Source organism: Pagrus pagrus, assembly GCF_965226575.1.
Source record: "Pagrus pagrus genome assembly, chromosome: 17".
Lineage (NCBI taxonomy): Eukaryota > Metazoa > Chordata > Actinopteri > Spariformes > Sparidae > Pagrus > Pagrus pagrus.
The window spans coordinates 2,511,650-2,531,075 of NC_140201.1; the positions used below are offsets into that span (position 1 = coordinate 2,511,650).

Consider the following 19,426-nt stretch of genomic DNA (forward strand, 5'->3'; position numbering starts at 1 on the left):
AAATATATTTATATTGTTTATTTGAAGAGTGTCTTGATTCCAATGAGCAAACCATTAAAAGTCTAATTTTGAAACCATTTTAAGTGAAGTGCGTCTTTTCATGTGTTTAGGTGTGGTCTGTCCTGGTGTCACTTCCTGTGTTAGAGGCTGTCCAACTCAAAGACAGACAGATAAACTACACAGTGAAACCTTCAAGAACAGCTTCAGTTAAGTTTTCAGTTTGTAAAGATGTCTGCAGAAATTCTTGCTGCACCAGATTCCAGCTTCAATGTGAGATTCACCAGAAGAGAGAACAGAGGAGAGGGAGAGGAGATGGAGGTGGAGATCTCAGAGGATGAAGAGCATCACGCTGATCTTGGGTCAAAACCAGCCAGTAAGTCTTAAATGATGACTATTGGACAAAGGGAAGTTATTTCAAATGTTTAAGTGGCTATATTTAAATTAAATACTGAGTGAAAATGATCAATTCATCCATCAGTTCACCATCAGTCACCGCTGACTACGGGTCATTATCAGCTGTCTTGGTGCTCTAATCTGGTGTAACGTCAGTCATTATTCTTATAGAGGGAATGACAATGAGCAGCAGATACTCCACAGTTTAAAGTGGCCACTTCAAACTTCACACCAACATGATGAAAATGTTGTCTATGTATTTTTCCTCTGTAGGACCAAACACTGAAAAGAATCGTGATGCTGTCAGAAGAAGCTGTTTCAGAGCTCCTGCAGTGACTCTGGGAGTGATGTATCTTCTCATATTGGCTGGAATCTACATACGCTGTGAGCAATTCAGTTTTCAACCCAAACTGTCACATCTTGATGAATTAGTAATGTCATGTTTTAGGCTCCTCTCAGTTAGATAACACAACAGGTGCGTGTTCATCTTTATCATCATCGTATCACTTTCTTCCTGCAATCAGTTTTGTTCAAGAGACATTTTAGGAAGAACACTGAAGCTAGTCAGCACAGGTTGTTTCTTGTTTCACTCTGTGTAGAAGAGGAAGTTAACATTATTTATGAAGACAAAGACATAATCCTACACAATCCATACACTGTTAGGTGAGCATTTCTCTGAGGATGTATAGAAGGTTACATGTACTGAGGTAATATTGTACTTTCGACTGTAGTCTCTGAGCTTTAGCTACTATTTATTCTTTTACATTACAACTTTTGATTCATGTTGCTGGTATGTCTCATGGTTTTCAAACGACTATTAACATCATTATCAGCCCTGACTTAACAGTTCATGTTTCTGCAAAACCACAGATCAGTTAAAACTGGACGTTTCTTTGTGTTGCAACTTCACGATTGTTTAGGTTGAATTTTCTATTTCTCTGATAAAAGTTTATAACTAAGGCACAAAAAACACTTGGTCATGGTTTGGAAAATATCATGGTTCGGCTTCAAACTGGTTTTGGTCTCCACAAAAACTACTGGAAATGTCTGCAGCTCTCCTTAAGAAACACCTGGTTTTGTCTTCATGAGAACAGAAATGTCTTCAGATGTCCTTAAAAATATTCAGTGTTGTGACTCGAACTGCAGTCGTCCGTTTGGCTGTAATAACACCACCACCAGCTGCAACAGCTGTTCTAAGAACAAGTAGAAAAACACAGTTTTGACTGAAGGGGACTTTAAATATTAGTCTGGAGCTATTATGATTCTTCAGCTGTCTGAGTCATTAAAATCAAGTGTCCCGCCTGATCTAACATATGATTGGCTGCCTGAACAAGAGAGATGTTTCTGTGTGTGTGCTCGCAGTGGCCACAGAGAAAAGGGGAAGTGCTCTGAAAATAGACGATAGGAGCAGCGCCTTTTCTCTACGCTCGCTCCTCATTAGAAACAGTTAAAAAAGAGGCTGGCGCTCAGAGAAAAACGTTGCGAGGTCACGGCCCTTACTTAGAAGTGCAGAATGTAAAAGTACAAAAAGGGGAGAGAGAGAGAGAGAGAGAGCGCATTTGTGTGTGTTTGTGTGTATTTGTGGGTTGGTGTGTGTGTGTGTGTGTGTGTGTGTGTGGGTGAAGCATTCAACCAATGTGTGAAAGTGTAAGCAGATCTATCAAAAAGCCTGAAAGCTTGTGTCTCCAAACTCTATTGTTCAAACAAAGAAACAACAGAATTATCTTGTGTGTATTCATAGTTTATCTGAATGTTTTCATAAATCTAAAGATGAGACAGTTCTGTCGTCTAGCTGTTATAAAATCCACCATGTTTCATAAAGAGTCAAGTGAATTAAAGGGTGTGTATGTGTGATTCTTTGCATGTTGTTACTTCCTGAATGTTTTCGACCGACACCAGACGGACGTTGGACCAAGAAACACTGCCAGCAGCATCAGTACAGTTACTACGTTATTGTACTTATCTACCATAGTTAGTGCTGCATATTATACACGTACAGCAGCATAGTAACCGATCAGCACAGTGCAGTAAGAGTAAGTGAAGTGCAGCTACTCTTTAACAGTTTCAGTCCTCTCAAGATGTCCTCAGATATTTATGCCAAACCGGACTTATCCAAGAAGGTCAGATACACCAGAAAGGAGGAGGGAGACAGAGAGGAGTGGCAGGAAAATGAGGTGGAAATCTACGAGAGTGCAGACGATATTGGAATAAATCATTTTCAGTCACATGACGGAGGTAAGTGAGAAACTATGACAAATCAATATAATTTTAAAAATAATGCTCGTCTTCTTTGATGGTGGGTGTGCCCTTTAAATCGTGTAAACTCTCAGTTTAGATCGTTACACTTTCCAGAAAGTTTTTTTCTTTTAAGACACAACATTTATCTAATATTCAGGGCCTTTTGGCATCATATCTATTGGTCGTACTAACATTTAACAATCAGACATCATTTCTCATATCTGAGGAAGTAACATCTCCAGTAAAGACAGCTTTACAACAGGGTAGTAACAGAAATGACACGACAGGAAGAAGCAAAGTGCTGCATGACGAGATCTGTTGAATGTTATTATCAGTACAGAGTCGAGGGTGAGAGAGGCTGAAGAGGTGATGCACAGCTGTAACACAGCTTTCTGTTGAAGCTCAGTTGTGCAATTCAATGATTCATTATAATTCAACATTTAAGATGAGCTCATATTTTGGTCCACACAACAGTGTTTGAATATTTTTTAAATCTGTCTAATGTTAAGACTTTTAAAACAACTTGTTCACAGTTGTGCACAGATGTCACCACAGATCAAAGCAGTGAATCCACAGAGTAAAATATCTTTGTAGCAGAGGGGAATGACTCACTCTCTGTGTGTTTTGTCACTTTAGGACAGCACAATGAGAAACAACCTCCAGCCGTCCAAAGAAAGCTGTTCATTGCTGCTGTTTTCTGTCTTGGAGTGCTGTGCTTTCTGATGCTGACTGTAATCATCCTCCTATCCAAATACTGTAAGATAAAATACATCCCATGATGAATGCATTAAGAAAAACTGGTACAATTCCTGCATGTCTATGAACCACATTGATTATATAAGTTATTTGTCACTGTGATCACTCCTCCTGTCTGTACCGCCTGCAAAGAAATTCAGTTGTAACACAATTCCAATATATGGAAAAGTCTTTGTTCTGTGCAAAAATGCAGAAATAGAAAAAGTTATATATCTGAAATCCCTTACAAATTGAATCTACACCTTCTTCCTCAGCAAAATATCCTGAATCTATGATCTATGCAAATATGTGGTATTACGCAAATGTTCCTGCTGGACACAAGATGTCTCGTACTTCACTGTCAAGTTTCCACATCACACTTGTGGATGCTGAATATTGGACCAGAAATGGCTCCAAATGATATGTGATGTCACAGATCATGGTCCAAGGCCCGCCTCTTAACATCAGACTTTCAGTGAGCTGAGAAAATGTACAATTAATGTGAAATGTTAATGTGAAAACAACTTTCTGCAGCCAAACTCTCAGCCCATGTTAACAGTTAACATAGTTTCGGAAAACCACAGTAACATCTTAGGTTGACATTTGTACCAGACGTGTAACATCATGGTCACATTATTAGCCACCTGTAGTGACAGAAAATGGAGGGAAGTTGGTGGCGTTACAACATCCAACAACGCTGACAACAAGCAACAGGAGTTTGAGTCAAACCACTGGATATTTTTAAAGGTCACCTGGTGTATGAAGGTGCAGAACCAGCAGGGGGCGATAATGACGGGTGAACTTATATAAAGTGCCAGAAAGTCCACGTAGGGAGGAGGTTGGGGTTTGGATGGGTTTGAAATTCACCCAGAAGACCAAAGTTTGAATCCTGTGTGAAGCTAAAAGCCAAGGATGACTCTTTAAAGGAAGCAGAACATTTTCAAGCCGAACCATGACCTCTTCCTAAACCTACCCAAGTAGTTATGGTGCCTTTATTTACAAAGTGTACCCAGAGGTTGTTTATTTTTGATGGAGGAAACATTTTCTGTGGAAACAAAAAGAAGGTTTATTGTTCTAAAAACACAAACCCATTTAATTTGAGTAACAAGTGAAGCCTCATCTTTGGCTGAAGAAGACTGTGTTTCTTGTGAAGGATCAAAGGCAGTTCTGAGAGGAGGAAATGTTCATTCTTTCAATGTCCACATGACATGTGAGTCTGAACCTGTCCTTTAACAGCAACATATACCACATAACTAGAAATCATTTTCAGAATACACTCTTTTAACCTCGTTTAAGTACAATTACTTGATGTTGTTGATCTACTCTGGTTCTTGTTCATACTTGAAAATTGATACTTCACTTCATATAACACCTCCACATACCAAACAAGACAGGTTAAAGGACAAGTACACCAAATAACTAAATTCCCCTTTGGAATAGTGACAGTGATATTTCATTATGCACAGGAAGTAAGGTAGTTGGTCTTTAGTATAAAGCACAATGATTTGTTTGTGTCTCTTACTTTGTTCTGGTTCTCACCAGATATTTCAGTCACTAAAGAAAAAGAACAGCTGAGCAAGAACCACACCCAACTCAAGGAAACAGTTTTAGGTAAGAACAAGTCTCAAAACAAATAAGGAAATACCAAATATACAGGATACACTTTTACACTAAGCTTAAAAATGTTTGTATTATCTCACTATTTATCTATTGTTGTGTTTCTCAAGACATGACAGTCAACAACAGTCAGTTACAGGATGAGGTAAAGAAGCTGAAGGACAAAATTAAAGGTGAGAAAAATGTAAAATGAGCAACTGTAATGTGAATTTATATAATATAACTTGACTGTGCTTCAACTTTTAATTATAACTGTTTCATGTTGACATTTTTTGCTATGTGGATATTTCAGACAGTCACAAATGAGATATTAAATCCTGAGTGAAAATACAGAGTAAACAGCCTGAATAGGGAAAGTGGTGATCAAGAAAGATCTTAAACTAAATTGAGAAAACAAGAAGTCAATTTGACACAGAATGACATGAAATCTATCTCTAAAACACGTGTTTGACATTAAGGGAAGTGGTGTCCTGACGGATGGACGAGATTTGGATGCAGCTGTTACTTTAGATCCAATCAGATGAACACATGGTATCAGAGCAGAGCTGACTGTCAGAGCAAAGGAGCAGATCTGGTGGTCATAAACAACAAAGATGAACATGTGAGTGTGTTTGTCAATGAGTGTGTGTTAGTAAAGTGCCTCTAATTCAACCTGCTTTGACTCTGTCATTTGGACCTGTTTTCCTGTCAATATTATTTTCATATTTCAGGCTGTGTGTATTTTAAAGCCCGGTTTTGTTGTTTTGTTTGCAATGAAACATTTTAATTATTATTTATATTTAACAACATTTCTTTACTACAACAGAAAAACTGAATGATGAACAGAGAAATGATTTTTGTCTCTTGTTAAATACCAGAAATTTGTCAGTGACCTGAACAACATGTGTGGAGAGTCCTGGATTGGTCTAAAGACAGAGTCAACAGGAACATACTATTATGAATGGAAGTGGGTGGACGGATCACCGCTGACAGAAATGTGAGACATTTTAAAGATTTTATTTCTTTCACATTTCCATTAAAGTGACCACTTATCTTTGCAATAAGTGTGTTTTCAAACTGAAAAAAATAAATAATAATTTTTTTTTAATAAATGTCTGTTAGTGAGGAGGTGTGGAGCAGCTTCATCAACCAGCACTACAGTTATAGTTTATATTACAGTATGTGCTCCAGGATCATTTGTTTGAAAGAGAAAACGTCTTCTCAACTCTGTCAAATAAATGTGAATATTATTAATATTATCAACTTAAAGAGACACAATGATTGGGAAACCATCTTTGTGTTTCAAATCAGTGGATCTATAATCTCTTTCTTTTTCTGATTCATTCCTGCAAATGCTAATCACATGAATTACTGTAAACAGGGAGACAAGATTACTACACATGTTATATGAGTTATTGAAAAACCATCAATAATTAAAGAAAACATAAATATTTGAGGTAAAATTCAACAAATGATTTCAAATTGAAAATAATCAGAAGTTTCTGCCCTATTTAAAAGGAAAATGTTATTTTGTCCTACAGGTTTTGGGCATTTGGACACTCAGTTGCTTCATCAGTCCAATACGCAACATGCTACAATCAACAAGGACAATGGACACAAAGCTATTATCAATATACTAAGCCCTATATCTGTGAGAAAAGGATTTCTTGCATTCTATGATGACAGAAGTGTGTAGTGTTGAGATCAGCTCTGAAAACTCAGACACATTTACATGTATTGTGTGTGACATGCTAAATAACCTGGATCACACACATATTGTTCCTCTGCCTTACATGCTGTGTAACCTGATTGGAAGTGATCCAACACAACTACATGTGTATTACTTACTCTGCAGCCCTGCAGGATTTTCACAATAAAAGCTTGTCTTTACTTTGCTTTAGTTGATTCATAAGTTTGTATTCAGTTCGATCTGTCTGCGTTCAATATGTGAAAATAATGCCAAGTTCTGTCTGAGTCCTCTTTGATACACCAGCTGCTAATTTTCAGTGTGAAGCTTCTACAGGAGACTGAAACATGCTTGAAGGTTTATGTTCTGCCTCTTTAGCCTGTGTAATGTGCTTCTGTCCAATTCACATGATAATTCAATGATAAGGACATTTTCTAATCTTAACCAAGGCCCCATTGAAACTTCATTTCATCTGTCTCATATCTGGATCAAACCTGGATGCAATTTAACATTGGTCATTCATTTTGGATCTTTGATCTGCACTCCTACACACTGTTTGCATCTGTTATCTCTCCGTGGGTCACAAGTTGTGCATGTAGCAGAGCTAACTGAAAAAACAACAGACCTGTAGCACCACATTTCCTGTGTCATATACGTATGTGTGAGTAAACTGTGTGGTCAACTGTGAATGCAGCTCAGCACAAATGTGTGTATGTGAACACACAAACTTCATTTCCTCAAAGTCACCGTCCAGACTTAGTAACAAAAAAACAGCCTCAGTTTGTAGCTTCAAATACATTTATATTGTTTAGTTGAAGAGTGTCTTGATTCCAATGAGCAAACCATTAAAAGTCTAATTTTGAACCCATTTTAAGTGAAGTGTGTCTTTTCATGTGTTTAGTTGTGGTCTGTCCTGGTGTCACTTCCTGTGTTAGAGGCTGTCCAACTCAAAGACAGACAGATAAACTACACAGTTAAACCTTCAGGAACAGCTTCAGTTAAGTTTTCAGTTTGTAAAGATGTCTGCAGAAATTCTTGCTGCACCAGATTCCAGCTTCAATGTGAGATTCACCAGAAGAGAGAACAGAGGAGAGGGAGAGGAGATGGAGGTGGAGATCTTAGAGGATGAAGAGCATCATGCTGATCTTGGGTCACAACAAGCCAGTAAGTCTTAAATGATGACTATTGGACAAAGGGAAGTTAGTTCAAATGTTTATGTGGCTATATTTAAATTAAATACTGAGTGAAAATGATCAATTCATCCATCAGTTCACCATCAGTCACCTCTGACTACGGGTCATTATCAGCTGTCTTGGTGCTCTAATCTGGTGTAACGTCAGTCATTATTCTTATAGAGGGAATGACAATGAGCAGCAGATACTCCACAGTTTAAAGTGGCCACTTCAAACTTCACACCAACATGATGAAAATGTTGTCTGTGTATTTTTCCTCTGTAGGACCAAACACTGAAAAGAATCGTGCAGCTGTCAGAAGAAGCTGTTTCAGAGCTCCTGCAGTGACTCTGGGAGTGATGTATCTTCTCATATTGGCTGGAATCTACATACGCTGTGAGCAATTCAGTTTTTAACCCACACTGTCACATCTTGATGATTTAGTAATGTCATGTTTTAGGCTCCTCTCAGTTAGATAACACAACAGGTGCATGTTCATCTTTATCATCATCGTATCACTTTCTTCCTGCGATCAGAGTTTTGTCCAAGAGACATTTTAGGAAGAACACTGAAGCTAGTCAGCACAGGTTGTTTCTTGTTTCACTCTGTGTAGAAGAGGAAGTTAACATTATTCATGAAGACAAAGACATAATCCTACACAATCCATACACTGTTAGGTGAGCATTTCTCTGAGGATGTATAGAAGGTTACATGTACTGAGGTAAATATTGTACTTTCGACTGCAGTCTCTGAGCTTTAGCTACTATTTATTCTTTTACATTACAACTTTTGATTCACGTTGCTGGTATGTCTCATGGTTTTTAAACGACTATTAACATCATTAGCAGCCCTGACTTAACAGTTAATGTTTCTGCAAAACCACAGATCAGTTAAAACTGGACGTTTCTTTATGTTGCAACTTCACGATTGTTTAGGTTCTCTCATGATAGTTTATAACTGAGGCACAAAAACTACTTGGTTATGGTTTGGAAAATATCATGGTTCGGCTTAAAACTGGTTTTGGTCTCCACAAAAACTACTGGAAATGTCTGCAGCTCTCCTTAAGAAATACCTGGTTTTGTCTTCATAAGAACGGATGGATATGTCTCTGGTGTCCTTAAAAATATCCAGTGTTGTGACTCAAACTGCAGTCGTCAGTTTGGCTGCAACAGCTGTTTTAAGAACAAGTAGAAAAACACAGTTTTGACTGAAGGGGATTTTAAATATTAGTCTGGAGCTATTATGATTCTTCAGCTGTCTGAGTCATAAAAATCAAGTGTCCCGCCTGATCTAACATATGATCGGTTGCCTGAACAAGAGAGATATTTCTTTGTGTGTGCTCGCAGTGGCCAAAGAGAAAAGGGGAAGTGCTCTGAAAATAGACGATAGGAGCAGCGCCTTTTCTCTACGCTCGCTCCTCATTAGAAAGTTAAAAAAGATGCTGGTGCTCAGAGAAAAACGTTACGAGGTCACGGCCCTTACTTAGAAGTGCAGAATGTAAAAGTACAAAAAGGGGAGAGAGAGAGAGAGAGAGAGAGCGCATTTGTGTGTGTTTGTGTGTATTTGTGGGTTGGTGTGTGTGTGTGTGTGTGTGTGTGTGTGTGGGTGAAGCATTCAACCAATGTGTGAAAGTGTAAGCAGATCTATCAAAAAGCCTGAAAGCTTGTGTCTCCAAACTCTATTGTTCAAACAAAGAAACAACAGAATTATCTTGTGTGTATTCATAGTTTATCTGAATGTTTTCATAAATCTAAAGATGAGACAGTTCTGTCGTCTAGCTGTTATAAAATCCACCATGTTTCATAAAGAGTCAAGTGAATTAAAGGGTGTGTATGTGTGATTCTTTGCATGTTGTTACTTCCTGAATGTTTTCGACTGACACCAGACGGACGTCAGACCAAGAAACACTGCCAGCAGCATCAGTACAGTTACTACGTTATTGTACTTATCTACCATAGTTAGTGCTGCATATTATACACGTACAGCAGCATAGTAACCGATCAGCACAGTGCAGTAAAAGTAAGTGAAGTGCAGCTACTCTTTAATGGTGTCAGTCCTCTCAAGATGTCCACAGATATTTATGCCAAACCGGATTTATCCAAGAAGGTCAGATACACCAGAAAGGAGGAGGGAGACAGAGAGGAGTGGCAGGAAAATGAGGTGGAAATCTACGAGAGTGCAGACGATATTGGAATAAATAATTTTCAGTCACATGACGGAGGTAAGTGAGAAACTATGACAAATCAATATAATTTTAAAAATAATGCTCGTCTTCTTTGATGGTGGATGTTACACTTTCCAGAAAGTTTCTTTCTTTTTAGACACAACATTTATCTAATATTCAGGGCCTTTTGGCATCACATCTATTGGTTGTACTAACATTTAACAATCAGACATCATTTCTCAGATCTGAGGAAGTATCATCTCCAGTAAAGACGGCTTTACAACAGGGTAGTAACAGAAATGACACGACAGGAAGAAGCAAAGTGCTGCATGACAAGATCTGTTGAATGTTATTACTAGTACAGAGTCGAGGGTGAGAGAGGCTGCAGAGGTGATGCACAGCTGTAACACAGCTTTCTGTTGAAGCTCAGTTGTGCAATTCAATGATTCATTATAATTCAACATTTAAGATGAGCTCATATTTTGGTCCACACAACAGTGTTTAAATTATATCGTTTAAATCTGTCTAATGTTAAGACTTTTAAAACAACTTGTTCACAGTTGTGCACAGATGTCACCACAGATCAAAGCAGTGAATCCACAAAGTAAAACATCTCTGTAGCAGAGGGGAATGAAACACTCTCTGTGTGTTTTGTCACTTTAGGACAGCACAATGAGAAACAACCTCCAGCCGTCCAAAGAAAGCTGTTCATTGCTGCTGTTTTCTGTCTTGGAGTGCTGTGCTTTCTGATGCTGACTGCAATCATCCTCCTATCAAAATGCTGTAAGATAAAATACATCTCATGATGAATGCATTTAGAAAAACTGGTACAATTCCTGCATGTCTATGAACCACATTGATTATATAAGTTATTTGTCACTATGATCGCTTCTCCTGTCTGTACCGCCTGCAAAGAAATTCAGTCGTAACACAATTCCAATATATGGAAAAGTCTTTTGTTCTGTGTAAAAATGCAGAAATAGAAAAAGTTTTATATCTGAAATCCCTTACAAATTGAATCTGCACCTTCTTCCTCATCAAAATATCCTGAATCTATGATCTATGCAAATATGTGGTATTACTCAAATGTTCCTGCTGGACACAAGATGTCTCGTACTTCACTGTCAAGTTTCCACATCACACTTGTGGATGCTGAATATTGGACGAGAAATGGCTCCAAATGATATGTGATGTCACAGATCATGGTCCAAGGCCCGCCTCTTAACATCAGATTTTCCGTAAGCTCAGAAAATATATAATTAATGTGAAATGTTAATGTGAAAACAACTTTCTGCAGTCAAACTCTCAGCCCAGTCTCCAGCATATTATGTTAGCAGTTAACATAGTTTCTGAAAACCACAGTAACATCTTGGGTTGACATTTGTACCAAACGTGTCACATCACGTTCACATTATTAGCCACCTGTAGTGGCAGAAAATGGAGGGAAGGTGGTGGCATTACTACATCCGACAATGCTGACAAATAAGCGACAGGAGTTTGAGTCAAAGCACTGGATATTTTTAAAGGTCACCTGGTGTATGAAGGTGCAGAACCAGCAGGGGGCGACAGGATGAACTTATATAAAGTGCCAGAAAGTCTGTGTAGGGAGGAGGTTGGGGTTTGGATGGGTTTGAAATTCACCCAGAAGACCAAAGTTTGAATCCTGTGTGAAGCTAAAGGCCAAGGATGACTCTTTAAAGGAAGTAGAACATTTTCAAGCCGAACCATGACCTCTTCCTAAACCTACCCAAGTAGTTATGGTGCCTTTATTTTCAAAGTGTACCCAGAGGTTGTTTATTTATTGTGAAGGAAACATTTTCTGTGGAAACAAAAAGAAGCTTTATTGTACTAAAAACACAAACCCATTTAATTTGAGTAACAAGTGAAGCCTCATCTTTGGCTGAAGAAGACCGTGTTTCTTGTGAAGGATCAAAGGCAGTTCTGAGAGGAGGAAATGTTCATTCTTTCAATGTCCACATGACATGTGAGTCTGAACCTGTCCTTTAACAGCAAAATATACCACATAACTAGAAACCATTTTCAGAATACACTCTTTTAACCTCATTTAAGCACAATTACTTGATGTTGTTGATCTACTCTGGTTCTTGTTCATACCTGAAAACTGATAATCCACTTGTTATGACACCTCCACATACTGAACAAGACAGGTTAAAGGACAAGTACACCAAATAATTAAATTCACCTTTGGAATAGTGACAGTGATATTTCATTATGCACAGGAAGTAAGGTAGTTGGTCTTTAGTATAAAGCACAGTGATTTGTTTGTGTTTCTTTCTTTGTTCTGGTTCTCACCTGATATTTTGTTCACTCTGGAAAAAGACCAGCTGAGCAACAACTACACCCAACTCCAGAAAACAGTTTCAGGTAAGAAAAAGTCTCAAAACAAATAAGGAAATATCAAATATACAGGATCCAATTTTACACTAAGCTTAAAAATGTTTGTAATATCTCACTGTTTATCTGTTGTTGTGTTTCTCAAGACATGACAGTCAACAACAGTCAGTTACAGGATGAGGTAAAGAAGCTGAAGGACAAAATTAAAGGTGAGAAAAATGTAAAATGAGCAACTGTAATGTGAATTTATATGATATAACTTGACTGTGCTTCAACTTTTAATTATAACTGTTTCATGTTGACATTTTTTGCTATGTGGATATTTCAGACAGTCACAAATGAGATATTAAATCCTGAGTGAAAATACAGAGTAAACAGCCTGAATGGGGAAAGTGGTGATCAAGAAAGATCTTAAACTAAATTGAGAAAACAAGAAGTCAATTTGACACAGAATGACATGAAATCTATCTTTAAAACTCGTGTTTGACATTAAGGGAAGTGGTGTCCTGACGGATGGACGAGATTTGGATGCAGCTGTTACTTTAGATCCAATCAGATGAACACGTGGCCTTAGAGCAGAACTGACTGTCAGAGCAAAGGAGCAGATCTGGTGGTCATAAACAACAAAGATGAAAATGTGAGTGTGTTTGTCAATGAGTGTGTGTTAGTAAAGTGCCTCTAATTCAACCTGCTTTGACTCTGTCATTTGGACCTGTTTTCCCTGTCAATACTATTTTCATATTTCAGACTGTGTGTATTTTAAAGCCCGGTTTTGTTGTTTTGTTTGCAAAGAAAGATTTTAATAATTATTTATATTAAACAACATTTCTTTACTAGAATAGAAAAACTGAATGATGAACAGAGAAATGATTTTTGTCTCTTGTCAAATACCAGAAATTTCTCATTGACTCGAACAACATGAATGAAGAGTCCTGGATTGGTCTAAAGACAGAATGGTCAACAGGAACATACTATTATGAATGGAAGTGGGTGGACGGATCACCGCTGACAGAAATGTGAGACATTTTAAAGATTTTATTTCTTTCACATTTCCATCAAAGTAACAGCTTATCTTTAAAATAAGTGTGTTCTCAAACTGAAATATGAAAAAAGTGTCTGTTAGTGAGGAGGTGTGGAGCTGCTTCATCAACCAGCACTACAGTTATAGTTTATATTACAGTATGTGCTCCAGGATCATTTGTTTGAAAGAGAAAACGTCTTCTCAACTCTGTCAAATAAATGTGAATATTATTAATATTATCAACTTAAAGAGACACAATGATTGGGAAACCATCTTTGTGTTTCAAATCAGTGGATCTATAATCTCTTTCTTTTTCTGATTCATTCCTGCAAATGCTAATCACATGAATTACTGTAAACAGAGAGACAAGATTATGACACATATTAAACAAGTTATTGAAAAACTATCAATAATTATAGAAAACATTCATATTTGAGGTAAAATTCAACAACTTATTTCAAATTGAAAATAATCAGAAGTTTCTGCCCTGTTTAAAAGCTAAACATTTTCTTTGTCCTACAGCTTCTGGACATCAGGACTACCAGCTGCTACATGGTATCAGTACGCAACATGCTGCAATCAACAAGGACAATGGAGAGAAAGTGGATATCATGATAAGAAGTACTGGATCTGTGAGAAATAGATTCATTTCATTCTATGATGACAGAAGTGTGAAGTGTTGAGATCAGCTCTGTAAACTCACACACATTTACATGTATTGTGTGTGACATGCTAAATAACCTGGATCACACACATATTGTTCCTCTGCCTTACATGCTGTGTAATCTGATTGGAAGTGATCCAACACAACTACATGTGTATTACTTACTCTGCAGCCCTGCAGGATTTTCACAATAAAAGCTTGTCTTTACTTTGCTTTAGTTGATTCATAAGTTTGTATTCAGTTCGATCTGTCTGCGTTCAACATGTGAAAATAATGCCAAGTTCTGTCTGAGTCCTCTTTGATACACCAGCTGCTAATTTACAGTGTGAAGCTTCTACAGGAGACTGAAACATGCTTGAAGGTTTATGTTCTGCCTCTTTAGCCTGTGTAATGTGCTTCTGTCCAATTCACATGATAATTCCATGATAAGGACATTTTCTAATCTTAACCAAGGCCCCATTTCAACTTCATTTCATCCGTCTCATATCTGGATCAAACCTAGATGCAATTTAACATTGGTCATTCATTTTGGATATTTGATCTGCACTCCTACACACTGTTTGCATCTGTTATCTCTCCGTGGGTCACAAGTTGTGCATGTAGCAGAGCTAACTGAAAAAACAACAGACCTGTAGCATCACATTTCCTGTGTCATATACGTATGTGTGAGTAAACTGTGTGGTCAACTGTGAATGCAGCTCAGCACAAATGTTTGTATGTGAACACACAAACTTCATTTCCTCAAAGTCACCGTCCAGACTTAATAACAAAAAAACAGCCTCAGTTTGTAGCTTCAAATATATTTATATTGTTTATTTGAAGAGTGTCTTGATTCCAATGAGCAAACCATTAAACGTCTAATTTTGAAACCATTTTAAGTGAAGTGTGTCTTTTCATGTGTTTAGTTGTGGTCTGTCCTGGTGTCACTTCCTGTGTTAGAGGCTGTCCAACTCAAAGACAGACAGATAAACTACACAGTGAAACCTTCAGGAACAGCTTCAGTTAAGTTTTCAGTTTGTAAAGATGTCTGCAGAAAGTCTTGCTGCACCAGATTCCAGCTTCAATGTGAGATTCACCACAAGAGAGAACAGAGGAGAGGGAGAGGAGATGGAGGTGGAGATCTTAGAGGATGAAGAGCATCACGCTGATCTTGGGTCACAACAAGCCAGTAAGTCTTAAATGATGACTATTGGACAAAGGGAAGTTAGTTCAAATGTGTAAGTGGCTATATTTAAATTAAATACTGAGTGAAAATGATCAATTCATCCATCAGTTCACCATCAGTCACCGCTGACTACGGGTCATTATCAGCTGTCTTGGTGCTCTAATCTGGTGTAACGTCAGTCATTATTCTTATGGAGGGAATGACAATGAGCAGCAGATACTCCACAGTTTAAAGTGGCCACTTCAAACTTCACACCAACATGATGAAAATGTTGTCTATGTATTTTTCCTCTGTAGGACCAAACACTGAAAAGAATCGTGCAGCTGTCAGAAGAAGGTGTTTCAGAGCTCCTGCAGTGACTCTGGGAGTGATGTATCTTCTCATATTGGCTGGAATCTACATACGCTGTGAGCAATTCAGTTTTTAACCCAAACTGTCACATCTTGATGAATTAGTAATGTCATGTTTTAGGCTCCTCTCAGTTAGATAACACAACAGGTGCGTGTTCATCTTTATCATCATCGTATCACTTTCTTCCTGCGATCAGAGTTTTGTCCAAGAGACATTTTAGGAAGAACACTGAAGCTAGTCAGCACAGGTTGTTTCTTGTTTCACTCTGTGTAGAAGAGGAAGTTAACATTATTCATGAAGACAAAGACATAATCCTACACAATCCATACACTGTTATGTGAGCATTTCTCTGAGGATGTACAGAAATCTTAACCAGGGACCAACAATAATGTTTCTTGCCACTGGCCCAGTCTGGTGAGTCTGTTGAGAATCTACTGGTCCAAACTCATTTTTACCGGCCTTCAATGCAGTTTCTACTTGGAGTACTTCTACTCCATCACAGAGGCAGCTATTGTACTTTCGACTGTAGTCTGTGAGCTTTAGTTACTAGCTATTTTTTTACATCACAACTTTTCATTCACGTTGCTGGTATGTCTCATGGTTTTTAAACGACTATTAACATCATTATCAGCATTGACTTAACAGTTAATGTTTCTGTAAACCACAGATCAGTTAAAACTGGACATGTCTTTATGTTGCAACTTCATTTTTGGTTGAATTTTCTATTTTTCTGTTAATCATTTATAATTGAGGCACAAAAAGCACTTGGTTATGGTTAGGAAAATATCATGGTTGGCTTAAAACTGGTTTTGGTCTCCACAAAAACCACTGGAAATGTCTGCAGCTCTCCTTAAGAAACATCTGGTTTTCTCTTCAGAAAAACAGGAATGTCTCTGGTGTCCTTAAAAATATCCAGTGTTGTGACTCAAACTGCAGTCATCCGTTTGGCTGTAATAACACCACCACCAGCTGCAACAGCGGTTTCAAGAACTAGAAGATAAACACTGTTTTGACTGAAGAGGGGCTTTAAATATTTATATATAATATATAAGACAGTCCCACACCAAAGCATGTAATTAGACCCAAAGGTCCACTAGAGGACAGCAGCGAGTGTTGCAGTTTGCCTTGTCCAGGTGTGAGAGGTACCAGCATGTACCAAGGCGCAAAACCAGCAGGGGGTGATAGTGATGGGATGAACTTGTATAAAGTGCCAGAAAGTCTGTGTAGGGAGGAGGTTGGGGTTTGGATGGGTTTGAAATTCATCCAGAAGACCAAAGTTTGAATCCTGTGTGAAGCCTTACATGCTGTACAATCTGATTGGAAGTGATCCAACACAACTACATGTGTATTACTTACTCTGCAGCCCTGCAGGATTTTCACAATAAAAGCTTGTCTTTACTTTGCTTTAGTTGATTCAAAAGTTTGTATTCAGTTCGATCTGTCTGCGTTTATGTGAAAATGATACCAAGTTTTGTCTTAGTCCTCTTCGATACACCAGCTGCTAATTTTCAGTGTGAAGCTTCTACAGCAGAGAGAATTTTTCACTTTATCTGAATAAAATCCAGGAGTACTCCATTCCTGAGGGTGGTGGTAGTGCACCAACAGCTGGAAATGCCAAAAAGAGCCACAAGAGAAATAGCTTACATTTTAGGTTTAGTTGTAACAACAATACTTGGGCTAACTGCCGATAATGCACACATATACATACACAGATACATTTAGAAGGAGGCAAGGATGGATCACGAGTGAGATACAAGTAATCTTCCAAATCAGAAATCCTCTAAACTGGAATATAATATACGACGCATACAATTCAAATTTGACTGAAAAGAAAACTAAATAGAGTACCCTAACTACCTCGTAGAAAAAAAATTACCACAATATTTTTAGTTATTTGGCAATAATATATACTCTCAAATTTGAAGGAAAGGGTTCTTCTTGGCCTCTCATTCACACTGCTCTACAGAGATGGTTCAGTGGTTGCACTGATCAGGGATGAAATAAATGACATCACAGACATCACATGCATTGCATCCGGGGGAACGATTAGTTGGCTAATTTTGGCTAATGTTTAGTTGGCTAATGTTTGATTTAGTGTTACTCAAGCTGTTACTCGAGCCATCAAACATTTACAGACATAGTTAGAGGAGTAAAGATTATGAGCTTGATAGCATTTTGATTTTGATTTGATTAAATTTGGTTGTGTTAGGATATGAATATCATGCCATTGCTGCCAAGAGTGAAGTAAAATATATTGATTTATGATATTTTCATGGTTGCAAACAAAGACAGTTCCCTGTTACATTAATGAATGTTTGACTATCCATAGAAAATGGTGGAAATCTGATTTCTATTTTTCTCCGATTGAGTTAAATTTACTTCCTGACTCATTACTCAACAGTTAACACCAGACTGAAAAAGAAGAGCTGCTATGGTGATATGGCAACATGTCCGATAGCGTGCAGCAGCAAATGTGCTGATTGTGTATCTGTATTTGTGGTTTGTCTTTCTGCTACTTCCTTGATGCTCGCTTGTTGAAAAGCTGACACACTCACAGAGAAACAGTGAAGAACAGTTTTAGGTTCATTCACCTCTCAAGATGTCTACAGACGTTCAAACACCAGATTTGAGTTTGAATGTGAGATATAGCACAGCGGACAAAAAGAACGGAGCAGAAAAAGAGGAGATCCAGGTGGCAATCTATGACAATGAGGACACTCTGAAACACGGACAGACTGATCTTGGGCACCATAAAGTCAGTAAGTATTAAATAACAACAAAAACAGACTAAGAAGTGTGTGCATGTTTGATTAAAAATTAACAACGTTCCTCTTTTTTCCACTGAAGTGTTTATGGAAGGTCCGAGCCTGTGGACTGAGACTTGAAGATGTTGAGATGCAATTTAATGCCACTTGAGTTAAAATGTCTGAGTTCTTCAAATGCGCTTCATGAAAATATGTTTTAATGTACTATGTCTCTGTAGGACCACGGACCCAAAACAATCTCTCAGCTGTCCGTAGAAGACGTTCCACTACCGCAAGCATTCTGGGAGTGATGTATCTTCTGATCTTGGCTGGGATCTTCACGCGCTGTGAGAATTTATGTTCCTTTCTAAACATATCAGGCTCTAGTCTGTGCTCAGTTTTTCTAAAGTTTTTAATAACTAATTAAATATTTGTAAATAAATAAATGTGCAGCATTAATGGAGTAATGCTTAAAATGTATATCAACTATTTCAATGAAACAGTCTCCAACATGTAGATGCATTTAAACGAGCATCGAAAATTTGCTTTTAATGTTGTTAAAGCAGGATTATGGATAAAGCAGTCGCATGCACTAAATTAAATTAATGAGTGATTTTTTAATTATTCAAAGCTGCTCACCATCAGACAGTTCTCTTTAATATACAGTCCCACCCTCCACCACGAGCAAGTACTCGGCGACAGTGGCAAGAAAAACTGCCCTTTTTATTAATTTTGTTTTAATTTCAACACAGAAAGGAACTTGACATCTCCATAACCCAGTGAGCAAAGAGCGGTCTAGATCACGTCTTTTAGACATAATTTAAGGACATCCAAGACGTCTAAAAGACGTCCTCTGGGGAGCCAGAATGAAAGTTTTTTATACGTCTTGGATGTCCATAAATGATGTCTAGAAGACGTGATCTAGACTAGAGTTGGGCGGTATCCACATTTTGATACCGTGAAACCTCCTCCCTATTTTACCAGGGTATACGGTATTACCGTGACTAATTAAAAATTATGAGGTAAGGCTCAGACGAGTCACCAAACTGTTGGCTTGTGCCTACACCGTTCAGAAACTGAATACCAAACACTAATACTGAAACAATAACAACATAACATGCACAATATTAACAACTTTTAC

The 19,426-nt window shown here is 37.9% G+C and overlaps 2 protein-coding genes across 2 annotated transcripts in view; one reads left to right on the top strand and one right to left on the bottom strand.

The window, feature by feature from the left end:
• The window catches only part of rnf139 (ring finger protein 139), a 51,049-nt gene that overhangs the window by 21,044 nt on the left and 10,579 nt on the right, over positions 1 to 19,426 (bottom strand). The gene's annotated exons all lie outside the window — the stretch shown is intronic.
• Positions 7,609 to 13,942, top strand: LOC311272691 (uncharacterized protein). The gene is made up of 7 exons (XM_084379268.1): positions 7,609 to 7,813; positions 8,107 to 8,217; positions 12,326 to 12,370; positions 12,487 to 12,549; positions 12,835 to 12,977; positions 13,235 to 13,356; positions 13,884 to 13,942. Exons 1-5 carry the CDS (start codon positions 7,669 to 7,671, stop codon positions 12,912 to 12,914), a joined length of 444 nt encoding a protein of 147 aa, XP_084235394.1. The 5' UTR covers positions 7,609 to 7,668; the 3' UTR covers positions 12,915 to 12,977; positions 13,235 to 13,356; positions 13,884 to 13,942.